Source organism: Miscanthus floridulus, chromosome 17, assembly GCF_019320115.1.
Source record: "Miscanthus floridulus cultivar M001 chromosome 17, ASM1932011v1, whole genome shotgun sequence".
NCBI classification, from domain to species: Eukaryota; Viridiplantae; Streptophyta; class Magnoliopsida; order Poales; family Poaceae; genus Miscanthus; species Miscanthus floridulus.
In genome coordinates, this window is record NC_089596.1 from 104,370,265 (window position 1) to 104,386,539 (window position 16,275).

The 16,275-nt window shown below is 43.8% G+C and overlaps 1 protein-coding gene and 1 non-coding gene across 9 annotated transcripts; both read left to right on the forward strand.

Moving 5' to 3' along the window:
- The first annotated feature begins 3,964 nt into the window (after positions 1-3,964).
- On the forward strand, positions 3,965-8,920 carry LOC136517511 (putative pentatricopeptide repeat-containing protein At3g47840). Of its 8 annotated transcripts, XM_066511091.1 has the most exons (4): positions 3,965-6,268; positions 6,511-6,555; positions 6,854-6,930; positions 7,025-8,920. In XM_066511091.1, exon 1 carries the CDS (start codon positions 4,090-4,092, stop codon positions 6,145-6,147), a length of 2,058 nt encoding a protein of 685 aa, XP_066367188.1. In that variant the 5' UTR covers positions 3,965-4,089; the 3' UTR covers positions 6,148-6,268; positions 6,511-6,555; positions 6,854-6,930; positions 7,025-8,920. The 8 variants fall into 8 exon arrangements, with proteins under 8 accessions (XP_066367188.1, XP_066367184.1, XP_066367186.1 ...); XM_066511087.1 differs by having other exon boundaries at positions 6,511-8,334; positions 8,556-8,920; XM_066511089.1 differs by having other exon boundaries at positions 6,511-8,334; positions 8,569-8,920.
- Positions 8,921-12,880: 3,960 nt separating this feature from the next.
- On the forward strand, positions 12,881-12,955 carry TRNAR-CCU (transfer RNA arginine (anticodon CCU)). Its single transcript has one exon. It is a non-coding gene; the product is annotated as a tRNA-Arg (tRNA).
- Positions 12,956-16,275: the final 3,320 nt, after the last annotated feature.

Below are 16,275 nucleotides of genomic sequence, written 5' to 3' on the forward strand. Positions count from 1 at the left end.
GGAAACTCAGCTGTTTTATGGACAAGTTTTGGATGTTTTTGGACTGACACATTTCCTTTTCCATTACTTACTCTATGGCTTTGAATCTCGGGGCGAGATTTCTTTTAGAGGGAAGGATTGTAACACCCCGGATGTTTAAATACTAAAACTGCCATGTCATCATATGCATTGCAAGGCATTTGGTCATATTAAAAACTTTATATGCATTCACTAAAATAAGTTTACATTTATGTTATAAGCATTGCTTGGTATTGTTTGAATCAAGTTTGAAATCTTTGTATTGATTTGAAATTCTGAAAACCCTGATTTTCAATATTTAAATCCTACCCTGAAAACTCAGTTCAAAATCTAAGCATATTTTGGGGTTGAGCCCAAAAGCAAAAATGTAGAGCTTGACAAGTTAAGCAAAGTTTGTTTTTGGAGTTTTTCAAGTTGTTTAGAAAAATTTGGAGTAATTCAAAAAGGCGTAATTCGATAAATTTCCCTATTCAAATTCAAAAGTTCATTTCAAAATCTAGACTGAATTAGGAGATGGTTATAAAAGCAAAGTTGTATAACTTTTGATTTTGAACAACTTTTATTTTTGGAGATTTTTGAGTTGTTATGAAAATTTGAGAGTAATTTGTGAATTTTGGCGAATGGCAAACTTGTAAATACTGTGAACAGTGTTCACCACCGTAGCTACATGGCCGGCGACCTTCTTCGGTGTTCCAGGCGCGTCGTGGCCGTCCTTGGCGTCGCGCTGGCGCAGAAACGGCTCCGTCGTGGCTTCCTTGAGCTTCTGAGCCACGCTATAAGTACAAAAATGTCGTCGTCGTCGTTTTTCTTCTTCCTCTGTTTTCACCGCCGCCGTCGTTGTCATCGCTCCGGCGAGCTCTCATCATCTCCCTAGCGTCGTTGCCGTCTCAGTAAAGGCTGTTCTAGTTCCGTCTTTCTCTTGCGCATCCACCCAGCCAACTATGGTCGACTGATTTTGCCGAGAATCCTCTATCCGCGTCCTTCTTCCTCGCGGCCGGCAACTTCACCACCATAGGCGTGTCGTCGTGGCCAGGGCTCTCTGGTGAGCCGTTGCCCATGATCAGTGTACCTACGGCTTCGTCTTAATGCTGTAGTACTTAATTCGTTGTTGTTTACTCATTTTGATCACTGCAGTCGCTGGTTCTCCATCACCAACGACCTTTGCTCCGCCGTGATCACCGTGGTCGTCGTCACGCCTCTCCGTTGCTCCTCCGGCCTTGTGCTCTACTCAGTCGTGTTTGGGGTGAGCTGCTGATGCTTCCTAGGCAATCTATTTAAGTTTTACAGGTCTCACGTCGCCGGCGTAGCGCTGCCGTGCCACCGCGTCCGCCATGGCCGGCGTAGTGCTCGGTCCAGTCCATAGCTAGTCAAGCTTATGCCCTAGATCGATGTGCCTAGTCGAGGGTAGTGTTTTGGTACCTTGGTTGTCACCGTTGGCCTCGTCGTCGACGAGAAATCGCCAGTCAGCGCCGTCGTTGCCATGGTCAGCGCGGGAGGAAGGTGATGACAGGTGGGGTCAAGGTGTCAGCGACTCAGTGATTTCAAAATGAATTTTTCTATTTTTCAGATTTGAATGAATAGTGTCTGTTTTTGTTATTTTTGTATAAATTTAATTAGAGCTCCAAAAACTATGAAAATTTTTGTGTGACCTCTCTGTGATGCATATTATTTAATAAAAATTTGAAATATTGTTTTTCAGCACTTTTTGAATGTGATAAAAATTACTCAATTTATTAATAAATGGATTTCCATGATTTTTATAGCCTTATTTAATTGTCCAAAAATTATGAAATTTGTTTTGCCACTTACTTATCATGTAATGAACATTTACTAAAATTTTGAGCTCAATTAGAATAAGTTGATTTATTTCATAATTTTGAATTAAATAATTAATTCATAAAAGCAAATAGTAACCTTTAATGATTTAGGTTTTGTTTGAAATTTTGGATTGAGTGATGACCTTGGGTCATTAGTTGATAATGATCCTTGGCAATTGATGTATGTATTACGAAAAAGATTTTTGTTTGTTTGACTTGCAACTGTACCGCGAAGGAAAGTTGTATTCAAATTGTTAATTTTTGCATCCATCATCGAGCATCATGTTTTGTATTCCACATCATGTTAAACATGGCATTGCTACTACGTGTAGTGAACGAAGGTGAACACGTGATAGTTAACCAAGTTGCTGAGGAAGTTAGTCCGTCTGTTGAGGTCGGATCGAATACTTGTGAAACGTCGCAGGAACCGGACTTTTCCGTCAACGAAGGCAAGCCCCGGATGCATACAAACCTACCTTGTGTTTTATAAATTAATTTCGCTGTTGCTTTCTGTTACTGCATTAAGTGATTAGGAGTTAAGTAAGAACATAATTGGTGCATTACCACCCTTGTTATTCCATATTTACCATATTACCAGTTTTAAATTCGTATATGCCGAGTTTTGCTTAGCTATGCGTAGAACGATGAAAGTCGGGTGATTACCTGCCACCTGCAAGTTTTAAATGGAACCTGAGTTACTTATATTATCATGTGATATGGGGATGTGGAGTAATAAATCTAGACCAGGCGGACTCGGTGTGTGTGAGCCACAAGACATGGAGGTCTTATGAGCGGGCTCTTTCCGCCTGTGTCGATTAAGGTTCGTCCGTTGTTGAACTGTGTGCGGTGAGACTTTGTAGTACTAACCACATACTCTAGTAAGCCTTAACTTGACGATTCTATTACGAGAATGGCTACTCGCGCACTGGGAGTGGAGAGATGGCGGGAATAGCGTGTACCCATGTGGCAATGGGCTGAATTGGTGGAGTACTGTATTCTCGGGTGGCGCGGACCCGTTCTTGTTTTAGAGGATCCGAGAGTAGGTTGGTATATGTAGGTCGGGGATCTGCATATGTCGTGTGGTCTGGAATCCCCAGTTGGGTGTAATCGGTTCGAATCGTCGTTGCTCCTCGGTTATAGAAACTCACTTCTCTGTTCATCATCGTAGTACTAATAACTGGAACTCAAATAAGGCTTGTGAAGGTGTTGGATATGAAGTTTTATGATCTCAACACGGATCGTGTCAGCTTTGTATATGATTTTATGAAGTTTTCTATATAAAGAATTTTGTTAAAGAGCTTTTACGCAAAAGAACTTTGATTATTGTTAAAGCTATACCTTGAATCCCTGAGCCTGCATTACTGAATTTGTCAGTTAATTTTTCGGTTAAGTCTTGTTGAGTACTTTTATACTCAGGGTTCGTTGACCCTTGTTGCAGGTGAGCCTCATGAGTAGATCTGTTTTGGATCGTGCTGCATGACTATCGTTCGTTCTAACGATGAGAAGTAAATGTGTGATCCTTGGGCAGGATGTTTATTTTGTGTGTTATGTATATGTTAATTATGCCACTCCACTACTACTATGGTTTGTAATAATTATCGAACTTAGTTTGTAAGATTTGAAACAACTGGTTTGTAAATTATGTTATCGTAAGACTTCCGATGTTTTTACTCTGGTATTGATATCTGAATAAATGTTGTAATACTGTAATGACTCTGTAATGTGATCCTGCTCGGAAATCGTGGATGATTCGGGGTTCCCCGAGGACACCCGACATACTTCTTAAGTTACCCGGAACATATGCATAGTTATCAAAGGTCGTTGGACAGTGACAAATGCATGTGGGTCCTATAATTTAGGAGATTCTGCCACATGCTTCCTCCATCCTAAAATACTATAATTATCACTTTCTAAAAAGTTAAATAATTTTAAATTTAATCGAATCTATATAAAAAGATATAAATATTTAAATAAATGACATTAGATTAATTATATAATATACTTTTATATATATTTATTTGAAAACATAAGTATTGAAACTATTTTTATATATATAAATTCTGTTGAGCTTAAGAAAGTTTAGTTTATTTATTATATAAACCTAGAATTGTAAGTCGACAAGAGCGAGTAGTATCTTGAGCAGGCGCCACCGCCAGCTGCAGCGGCAACGGCGCTGGTCTCCGCCTGTCTTCCCGGAGTCCGGCGGAAGGCCGGTGTCGGGAGGAGGAAAGGTTCTTCCCAGGCACCGCGACCCATGCTGAGGCACCTGGTCCGGTCGGGCCAGCTCGCCGACGCGAGGAGCCTATTCGACGCGATGCCGCACCGCGACGAGGTCGCCTACGCCGCGCTCCTCTCGGGCTATGCTGCGGCAGCCGACTTCCCGGGCGCCATGGTGCTCTTCTCCCGCTTCCGCGCCTCCTCCCCGCCTCACGCCGCCGCGGACCCGTTCATCCTCAGTCCCGTCCTCAAGGCGTGCGCTTCCGCTTCCGCCGGCGCTGGCACAGGGCTCCTCCCCCTCCCCCACGCCGCGGAGGCGGCTGCGCTGCACGCGTTCGCCGTCCGATCCTCCGCCGTGTCGTCCGTGTTCGTGTCCACGGCGCTGGCGGACGCCTACGCCAAAGCCGGCCGCCTGGAGCTGGCGCTCCAGGTGCTCGACGAAACGCCCCACAAGAACGTGGTCTCGTGGACCACGCTCGTCGCCTCGCTGGCGCGGGCCGGCCGGCGGCACGATGCGCTCCGCCGCTTCGCCGAGATGAGGGCCTCCGGCGTGGCCTGCGACTCCCACGCCTGCGCGGCCGCGCTCACGGCGTGCGCCGGTGGGGGGCTGCCGTCACGCGGCCGCGAGGTGCACGCGCTCTGCGCCAAGCTCGGCCTCGACGCCGTGCCCTTCGTCGCCAACGCGCTCGCGGCGCTGTACGCGCGATGCGGCGACGTCGACCGCGCGCTGGCCACGGTCGGCCGCATGGGCATGCGCGACGTTGCCGCGTGCACGACGCTGATTGCCTCCTACGTCCAGACCGGCCGCACAGAGGAAGCTATCGAGGCGTTTGTCAGAATGCTTCGCGACGAGTCATCAAATTCTGCGTCACCGAATGAGTATACTTTCTCTGCTGTAATTGCTGCGTGCCCAAATATTGAAGGTGCCTATCTTGGAGAGCAGTTACATGCACAAGCTGCACGGAGAGGGCTATCTCATACCCGTTCTGTGGCCAATTCCCTTATAAAACTCTATGCGCGCTGTGGTCGTCTTTCAGCTGCTGATGCTATCTTCCGGGAGAGTGTTGTCAAGGATGTTGTCTCCTGGAGCACAATTATATCAGGATATGCACAGGAAGGCCTCGCCGAGGAGTCTTTTGCCTTGTTCTCAGAAATGCGGCATCACAGCAGCTGCCCTCGGCCAAATGAGTTTACTCTTGCCAGTCTCTTCCGTGTGTGTGCAAGTGCTGCATCACTGGATGCTGGACGCCAGCTGCATGCACTCGCTGTCGCTGCTGGACTTGAACACCATGCGATGGTCATGAGTGCGCTCGTTAACATGTATGGAAAGAGTGGTAGCATGACAGATGCTAATGTCGTATTTTCCAATCGCACTAAAGATGATGTGATTTCATGGACTGCAATGATCGTTGGGCATGCTGAGCATGGTCACAGCAAAGAGGCATTTCAACTGTTTGAGGAAATGTGCCGTGTCGGGCTAAAGCCGGACCATGTTACGTTCATTGGTGTACTCACGGCTTGCTCTCACGCGGGGGAAGTCGAGCTCGGATTGAGATACCTCAATGCAATGAACAAATGCTATGGACTGGAGCCTGAAAAGGAGCACTATGGTTGTGTTGTTGACTTGTTAGCCAGAGCTGGTAGAATACATGAGGCTGAGGAGTTGATTGGAAGAATTGCTGCTGATGGAAGAGATGGTGTGGTTTGGACATCTTTGCTTAGGGCATGTGCTGCTCGAGGGGCAGAGGAAACTGGAAAGAAAGCTGCAGAGAGGATGATGGAGGCAGAGCCATGGGGTTCAGGAGCACATGTGGCGATGGCAAACCTCTATGCTAGCAAGGGGCAGTGGCGTGAGGCAGCACAGGAACGCCATTTGATGAAGCAGAAAGGTGTTCTAAAAGGCGCAGGGTGGTCATCAGTCGAAGCTGGAGGGGACGACAGGGGGGTTGGAGTGTTTGTTTCAGGAGATCGGACAAATCCCCATGATAATGCCATCTACATGATGCTTGAGCTGATATACTATGGAGTCGGAATGGTTCGCCAAATCCCTGATCAGTTGGATTTAGGATCTGAAGTGGAGCTAACAGTTTACTAAGTCATCCTGAAAGAAGCACTTACTGAAAGGGAGAAATTTACATGGTACCCTGTCAATAATGAAACATCCATCGGAGAACAACATAAGGATACACATTGTATCCTGCTCTTCGGTGCTTCAAGTTATGATACCCGTCCATTTATCCTATCTTTTGTTTTTTTGTGGGTGGCTTTGCCCTATTCTAAAGGCACCATCTAATCCTTACTTAGCCATCTGATATTTTGTCTGCTGGAAATAAATCACTACATTTATGGTTGATGTATTTCTAAAAAATGGAACATAGTGTAGCATCTCTAGACCATGGAGAATCTCAAATGTTTGTTTATGATTAATCTAACTCTTTTTTTATTCATGTCTGTTCAGATACTTTTCATGAAGAAAGAAGAAAGCTGGATAACAAAAAAGGAGGTTAGTAGATGCTTGAATTCGTTATAGCCCCAGCTTTTCTTTAGGTTCATTGTTTTTTTAGAGTTTCCTTTCCGCTGCAATGTGAGTCTGGGGTTATTAATTATGCAAGCTTGCACTGAATGGAGGTTCACTGTTTGCTTTTCCATCCTTTGATTTTTGTGTGAGATTTGCCTTTTCGCTGCAATGTGAGTTTAAGGCCATTGATTGTGCAATCTTGCACTGAATGGGAGACTTGGATTTCTCCCATGGTATGGACTGGCTGATATGTTGTATTGCTGTATTATGCCATTCTTGCCAGCCATCGGTGATTCAGTCATTGCCGATACACCAAATGTTGTGCCCAAGGAATACAACAAAACTGTTTTCACAACAGAAGTAAGTCATGGCGCAGCAGATGAATTACTAAATGGTGCTATTGAGTCATACTCTGTACCTAAAGATCCTTCCTCACTTGATATGGTCTCTCCAGCAAAAGGAACAGATGTTGAAGCTCCTTCCTTGAGTGATAATGCACAAGGTTCATTGACGCCGGATATCAGTGAAGATGGTGTTGAAAAAGACACAAATTTGGAAGAGAGCATTACAGAAAGTTTGGCAATTTTTGGATAATTTTCTTCTTCTTGTAATGATATGCAATCTGAATATACTGAAGTTTCACTCATTAGGATGATGCCTCGATAGAGAAAACAGATGACTTTCAGTCCCCAAGGCCTTTCATTCTGAGTATAACCGACATAAGTCAAAATGGACATCATTTTCCTTACCTGTATTTCTGCATGTGGTTGTTGAACTTATTATGGTTCTTAAGACCCTAACACTAAGTAAGTCTGAAGTGCTTATTTGTTCAACTTATGTAAGTGTCTGTTCAATTTGAGGATGCGCACAGTGTCGGGCTAAAGCTAGACCATGTTACATTCATTAGTGTACTCACAGCTTACTCACACGCAGGGGGAGTTGAGCTCAAACTGAGATACCTCAATTCAACGAACAAAGGCTAGAGGCTGGAGCCTGAAAAGAGCACTACGGTTGTGTTGTTGATTTGTTGAGCTGAGCTGTTAGAATCATGAGGCTGAGGAGTTGATTGCAAGAGATGGTATTGTTTGGACTCTTTGCTTAGGGCATATGCAGCTCAAGGGACAGAGGAAAGTGGAAAGAAAGCTGCAGAGAGGGTGATGCAGGCAAAGCCATGGGGCCCAGGAGTACATGGGTCAATGGCAAACCTCTATGCTAGCTAGGGGCAGTGACGTGAGGCAGCACAGGAATGTCGTTTGATGAAGCACAAAGGTGTTGTAAAAGGGGCAGGGTGATCATCAATTGAATTGTAGAAGACGGAAGGGGGGTTGGAGTGTTTGTTTCAGGAAACCAAACAATTGACAATGCCATCTGAGTACATGATGCTTGAGTCGATGTACAAATGGCAGTGGAGAAGAAGAGGCAAGTGCAGATGGAGTGGTTCAAATACAATAAATACTTAAATAGTTACATTTTCAAGATTACGAATTAACATGATGATAGATCAATATTTATTTACCAAAAGTGAAGTTTTCCAGTGCTTCTAGGCTCATCAGTCACTAAACGAATAGAATATAAGTAGACCTTCCCTCTTCTAACTGGTATTTACGGAGCTGAAATGGTTCGCCATATCCGTGATCAGTTGGATTTAGAATCTGAAGTGGAGCTAACAGTTAACTGAGTAATCTCGAGAAGAGCACTTACTGAAAGGGAGAAATTTCCATGGGGTCTTGCCATGACGAAATATCCATCGGAGGACAACATAAGGTTTGTTCATCTCATTTCTTTTGTGCTACTGCTTTGTGGGAAATCTGTATACTAATGCTGTACTGATCTGCATACCGGTCTTGATAAGGTGTCTGCAACATTTAGCACTCCACTGAATTCCAGTCCAATCAAGTATTCTAAAAAAGAATTATATCCCAAATAAATTAAAATGCCTGTGGCAGGTACAGGCTGAATCGTGCCCAAGTTAATATCTGCATCAGATTTGTATTGCAGAAAAAGCTCATTGTTCAGTCTACCAAACTGATGTAACCTTGGTGCATTGCTCAAGTGACTTGGAGCAAAGCAGAATGTGACTATCTGCCTGATGATCCTTTTTACAGCAAAAGCATGCCAGAGTGTCTGTGTCGTATTCATTCTTTTCGAAAAGGGAGCTGGCCACCATATGGAATGAAATTCACTCTTCGCAATCACAACAACATTAGCACATTACATGTTGCACTGCTCTTTAAACTTGTGCACTAGTAGTAAATTGTTTCTTTGACTGACTTGTTGATTACCAGGTCAATATTCGTGTACAGCCTGATGATGCTAATGTTACAATAATAGAGGAGTTAACTTTATCCCATGTGCCAACTGATCACATGTTACTTTACAACGTTGACAATAGAGTGATGTAAAGGTTAATGATGTCTATTCTATTGTACAGCCTTTTGACACTTGTCTGTGTTGAGATGCCATCTTTCATGCTTGGTTTCATGAGCTAGAGATTGCCACCAGAAGTCTCTTTTTATCCTTTTGTGTGAACGTGTTGGTTGTTGAAGAACCAAGTACATTTGTTCCATGAGTAGTAAAGAGTGGAATCTGGATATTCAAAGTGCATGGGGAATTCCTTTTTTGTGTTGAAATGCTGCTATAACTTTGTGTAAAATTTTCTATGCCTTTGTTCCAGTTATAACCAAGTACATTTGTTTTTTTTTCTCGAAAAACGCAGGAGATCTGCGTCTCATTGTATTAAGAAGAAAAGAGGGTATAAGAACCCAGACTTACAAACACCCTAAACACAACACACACACGACACAAGCTACAACAGCCAAGGCACAAACGCAGCTTGGCTGGTTGAAGTTGACCTGCAGAGATCCCAGGAACTAATCACCTGGGAGATGGGCGGTCAAGAGGGAGAGCCCTCGAGCCCCTGCACTGGTCCACAACCGACGTTCTTCACTGGCCATTACAACAGCCCCAACCACACTTGGAGCTGCTCCATCAAAGACACAGCGATTGCGATGTTTCCAAAGAGTCCAGGCCCCCAAAATAATTAGGGAATTAACTCCTTGCCTCACCATATCTGAAGTAGCATTATTAGCTCTCTCCCACCAATCCATGAAGGAATTATCAGTAGGTTGGGGAGATAAAGCCTGGAGACCGACCTGCCGAAGCAAAATGAACCAAAATTCCCTGGCGAATACACATTCCACGAGGAGATGGCTGATTGATTCCTCTTCTTGATCACACAGCGGACAATAAACCAAGTACATTTGTTCCAGTTGAGGAACTAAGTAATGGTTTCATTCATCATGAGTAGTAATTGAAATGGAATCTGGATATACATTGGTTTCATTCATTATGAGTAGAATTGAAATGGAATCTGGATATTCAAAGTACATGTTGGAAGTTTTGTCGCAGGGATCAATCAGCAAAACAGCACTGTTAATCCCTTTTTCGGATATGATCATTGCATCATTCTTTTACACATCTTTTTGCCAGAAGCAGGTGAGGCCCATGAGCAGAACACAAGCTAGCAGCACCAACCACGCATTGTATTTGAGCAGGGGTGGGGTTAGGGCAGCACTTGAGTTAGAAAGAAACAAAAAAATCACCGGTGATAGATACTAGCGGAGTGGTAGCAATGATGCCGCTTTGGCGAGCTTAGGCTTCGGAGACGCTTTAACTAACCCCAGTCCTACTCATCTCTGCATCCACAGCCGTCTGTAAAGCTCTATCCGGCGGTGACTTCGAGGCACCAAACCCAGGCAGGGCCCTACCCGGAATCATGAGCCATGGCTACTCCCTCCGTCCCACGAAAGTGTCGTTTTTTTACTCTTAGACTCAATATTTGGCCGTTTGTTTTATTCAAAAATTTTATATAAATAATAAAATAAATAAATTATTATTAAAATATTTCTAATGATAAAATAAGTCATAACAAAATAAATAATATTTATATATATTTTTTTGAATAAGACGAACGATCAAATAAAAAGTCTAAAAGTAAAAAACAACACTTTTAATGGGACGGAGGGAGCTATGTCTCAAAAGCGCCATAGGTTAGTAGTAGTAGACTGGTGGTAGTATCACACTGTCACTGCTCTAATATCTGCAATGGTGGGAGTCAGAGATGGCTGGTGGATCAACTCCTCCAAATTGCACTACTGGTAGAAAAGAAAAGAGAAGAGAAGGAAACAAATCACTAATCAATGATCATCAACAGCAAAGTAAAGCAAATAAAGCTACAGTTAAGTGTCTACTCCTACTTTGGATTAGTAGTTTAATAATAGTAGTAATACTATTACCACTATAGAGTTAGTACAGGACACTACGGACTACGGAGTAGCTCTATCATAACCTTCTAGAAATGTAAAGGTAGCTAGCCGACAAGAAAACATAAAAAGAAGCTCTGATTTCTTCGCTTCCATGCAGTTTGAGCGTTAGAGCATGCATCTGAGGTTAGCTCTGTTCGCTTCTTTTTTAGCTTGTTTTTTTAGTTAGAACAGTATTTTTCTCTCATAATAAATTAAGTAAAATAGTGTTTTGGTTTTTTTTTTTTTCCAGTAAAGCGAACGGGGCGATTAGCTTCTGGTCCCTCTTGTAGCTATAGCTCCGCTGTGTGCGGGGAGCAGGAGTAGTAGCCATCTTAGCCGACGTGTTGAGCCCAGGATCACCGCCACGCCACCACCTCGCTCCAAAAGGCGGGACACCTCGAATAATCCACCCATTGGAGCCAAGAAGTGTAGGTGGCCGGCCGGGGAGGACCGGGGAATCGGCGATAATTGAGGAATCGCGAATCGGAGACGATGCGGCCCGGTGCGTGCCTTCCGTCGCGGCGAGATCGAAAGGGATTAGTTAGGAGGATAAGGGAAGAGAGGTGTCCTGATTTAGGGCACTTGGCACTTTGGAATGGTCGCAAAGTCGCAGCACAAGTGGCTGCGCAAATACAGAGCCGGGACGGAATGGAAGGCGGTGCTTTGTCCCGGGCATCCGATTCGGATTCGATGCCTTGTTTTGTTCGTTCCTTCGCGGAAAAGTATTTTGGTGTGCCACACACAGGCACACAGAAGCCCCAACTAGTTAGCACTGCAGCGTGATGGCGAGAGAGAGTGTGTATGTTGCCGTGTCGGGGGGAATAAATAAACCGGTGTTCCTGTTCTCAAAGCGAAAAACGGAATCGTATCCATGCTTATCACGTATCGGAATTCTGTATTATTGTCCTCCTTTTTAAGAAAAGAGTAATAATAACTCTGAATGCTTGAGCTACGGCAGCTAAGGTTTAGATTTGCATGGTGCGTTGTATAGTTTTAATTTACATGTGCTAGTAAAATATGTATGTCCATTACAACGGAACATATAACTTATTTTGCGATGCTCATACCAATAATAATAAGCTAGCTATCTTTGTTGATTTTTAATTGCCTTGGTTCAACCTTAAATAAAAACATCTAAGACCCATAATAGGGTAATAAAGGATTCATCTAGAAATTGATAGAAGATTGATTCAACTTCAATAGGCGCCTGTTGGGTGCACATGTCGTGACTTAAAAGGTGGAAGGTGAGACACACGCTCGTGTACCGTGACGTGAACAGACTCGGAGTAGTGCGTCGCCAACAACAAAAGGTTTACAGCTCTAAACTCAAAGTGAGAAGGTTAAGAATGAGGGACTATAGATGAGTAAAAGGCGGTAAAAGATGAAATTTACCATGGGAGGACAAGGGAGAGAAATTTCGTATAGGGCCTTGTTTAGATTGCAAGTTTTTTCACTCTCTCTTCATCATATCAAATCTTTGGACACATGCATGAAGTATTAAATATAGATAAAAAAATAACTAATTACACAGTTTGATTGTAAATTACGAAACGAATCTTTTGAGCCTAGTTAGGCCATGATTGGACAATAATTGTCAAATACAAACGAAAGTGCTACAGTGCAAAATACTGATTTCTAACCTCAATCTAAACAAGGCCTAGGTATGGACATATTGTCATCTCAGGGCGTGGAATTCTGTATTCTTGACCTACTCCCTCCATCCCAGAATATCTGTCGTTCTCGCTTCCCGAGAAACAACTTTAACAAAATATATATTAAAAAATATTATTATTTATGATAAATAATTAGCATCATTGGAAAGATCTTTGAATCTATTTTTTTAACAAAATTATTTGGAGACACAAATGTTGCACATATTTTGTACAAATTGAGTCAAAGTCGTGGCACGGACACCGAAAACGACAGATAAATTGAGACGGAGGGAGTACTTGTTTAGAGTTTGTATAGTAAGCTTTAAACTCTTCATGTTATCATCTCGCAATAAAGCGCCTGTAGCTCAGTGGATAGAGCGTCTGTTTCCTATAAGCAGAAGGTCGTAGGTTCGACCCCTACCTGGCGCGTTTTCATTTCACATTTTTTTCATGAATTTGATTTTTTTTTCTTTTTGCACATTCAAACATTTTAATTTGAATTTTTTTTCTTTTGCTGCACATCAAACCTTTAGGTTTATTTTTTTCCATTTTGCGCATTCAAACCATATTTTTCATGAATTTGATTTTTTTTCTTTTGCTGCACATCAAACCTTTAGATTTAATTTTACCATTTTGCGCATTCAAACCCTATTCACTTTTAGATTTATTTATCTTTTCCTTTTTGCGCATTCAAACCCTATTCGTGTCACTTTTTCCTAACACATCAAGACTTCGGTCGTGTCAATTCTTAATTTCCCACACCACATTGCACTCTGAACTTCTCATAGCACTCCTCCTACAGAGCTGTAGAGCTTTGCCGTCCATCTATAAACAAAAACCAAGTGCCAAAACTAGCAGCCTAGAGCTAGGTAACCAAAGCCTATCATGCGTGGGCGTGCAATGGCGCGGGTAGCCATATCACCTGCTTGCCCGACATGATTACAGTAATCCTGCACCATCAACAATAGTCAATCATTGCCTCACACTATTCAAACAGAACCTCTAGGTGGTACCACCAGGCACGCACAAGAAGCAGCTAAAACCACTGTAATTTATCCAGCACCAGGAGCTTTCTGCAGCCAATTGGTCATGCTCTTTTGACGGAGGAGAGATCGCATGGCTGCCACGATCCAAAAGTATGGATGGCAATGGATGTACCCGTCGGGTATCGTCGGAACTTTCTCTTCCCTGCTACGAAAAATTTATTCCGTCCTCATCCTCGTTAACTGTCTCGGGTACAGATTCTTGCCCATCCCCGTACCCGTCGGACATCGGTCGGGTAACAGATATCCGACGGGTACTGCATACACGATAAACAAGGATACTTGGGGTTGCAGCTTTGTAATCGGAGACGTTTCTTCTTCACCCGGGTATAAGTGTCGGAGTCTCGGAGATGTCGAGGAGAAGAGCGAGGTTGCGAGGAGGACGAGCAAAGGTGGCAGAGAGACCGAACTGAGGAAGCGAGGGGCACGAGCGCTCGTGAGGCAGGTGTGCTTGTGCTGCTGGCGGAGATGGTGAGAAAAAATTGAACTAGGGTTTCTAAAACACACAAACTATATATATGATTGTTCCGATTTGGGCCAAAATACCTATGTTGAGCTTCTTTGGGCCTAATACTCGCATGACAGCTCAAATAGTCGGGTTCCCCAACGGGTAACGGGAACGGGTAAACAGGGAACGTTCCCGTACCCGCTATACCCGTCGGGGATGGATTCTTGCCCATTTAGATGTCCACGAGTAAAGATATGATCCCATCCTATTCTCTAATAGATCAAATACCCGTCGGGTATCGGGTATCAGACCCGTTGCCGTCTTTAACCCAAAGGCAACAGCAACAGCAACAACACACCCAGCCCAATCACAAGGCGACGCCCCCGCCTTGTGCTGCCACTGCCACGAGAGCGGCGGATCACGCCGCCGTGTCCCCCACCACGTCCCCACCCTTTTTTTTGTTATTAATATATCTAATTACCTATACACCTCGTAAAGATGTAATATAATAATAACAATACTAAAAACAGTAAAAAAATTCGACCGTCCCTGTTTTACCTTCCTTACTTATAGTTTGTTATACTCTCTTTCCCGTCCGTCTTTCCTCACTTCCATCTCCAGATAATTTCTCATACTAGATCAATTATTTATTACATCTAGCATTTTTTTTGATCGGTCGTGAAATTTATCTGATTTAATTGAACACAACAAAGATTGAGAACTCATTATCATCGGCACAAGTTATCCACTAGTTGCTAATAAAGGCAATTGTTAGGTTACTAAGGCTCTGTTTGGAGACTATTTTTAGCTCTTGAAGATCTAAACAGTAAAGGGTTGTCTAACGTTTAGCCAACTTCACAAAAAGTCCATTAGTTCATTATAGATCACAAAAGCGAGCTAAAATGGTCTAAAGTTTAGCTTTTAACTTTAGTTAACTAAATTTTAGACCATAAGATCCAAACAAGATCTAAAAGTTTGTTGACTAAAATTTAGTCTAGTGTTTAGGTACACCTCGTGGCTAACAATAGTCCTAGTTTTTTAATATCAAATTGGAGGGCTAAACATCAGCTAATAAAGAGCTGACAGGTGCTCATTGGCTCTTACTAGCCCATATTTGACACATTATCATGAGACAATTAAGTTTAAACTCTAAGATCGAAGCACATCTCTCCTTTGCCAACTAGGGAAAATTGCTAGTCAAAGTGTACACTAAAATTTACCGCATCTATTTAGATGGCGTAGAACTAAATTTTAGATAACTAAACTTTAGTCTATGATCCTAAATACCAAACACGCCCTTTGTGCGTGCCTTTCCCGGTGATCTCAGTAGTGACGATCCGCGCTCGATCATTCGCACCCCGGGCGCGCGGCAGCTCACATGCGCATGAACACGACCTCCGCTCTGCACAAGAATAATCTGCAGGCGGCTAACCTAACCTAAACCTCCTAGTCTATGTGGAACTAGCTTAGCAGCTATGGCTAGTTCCGCCACCTCCTTTTATTTAGCCTGCGCTGCCTCCTTCCTTTATGCGAAATCAAAAATGTTCGGTGATGCCCGTGCGCGCTTTTTGTTTTGTTTTGTTTTGTACCGGGAGAAAACGGGGAAAAGATGGCCCTTTTTACCCTCTTTTTGTGAAATCATGCAGGTCTTTTATGCCATCGACAATGATGCGCGCTTGTTTTTTTGTTTCTCGCAGAAAAAAACGCTAATGATGCGCATGTGCTTGGTTGGACTTTGGACGAATTTTGACGCTAGTTTAATTCGCATTATGGTAGCCTACCCTACCTTGGTAGGAGTAGTTTGTAGCCGGCTAGCCGCTAGATGGGGTGAGTGAAAGCACGATGATTTTGGCTTGGATTGGAGAAACAAAGAAAGAAAAAAGGGTTGGTTGACGACGAGCCGCTCGCAAGCTCGATCGCTTGCTTGCACGTAACGTAGAGGGCGCCGACGGGCAACGGCGGGGAGTTGTTTCGACGCGTCTCGTCGTGGCCTGCCGAGTGCTGCCGTGCCGCGAAGCGCGAACCGGGGATGGATGGAAACCATCGGGGAGAGGAGGGGGAAAAAAAGGCGAAAGCGCGCGACAAAAGGCACCGCACGTGTGCACAGCGCGTCTCCCGCGGCTGCCTCTGTCGTGTCCCGTGTCCGTCGTCCGTCCCGTCCGCGCGCGCCTCGCACGGCCAAAAGCAGGCCAGCAGTAGCTGCTGCTAGGAGTAGCCTGCACGCACAGTGCTACTAGGCTTCCACTGCTAGCTGGCTG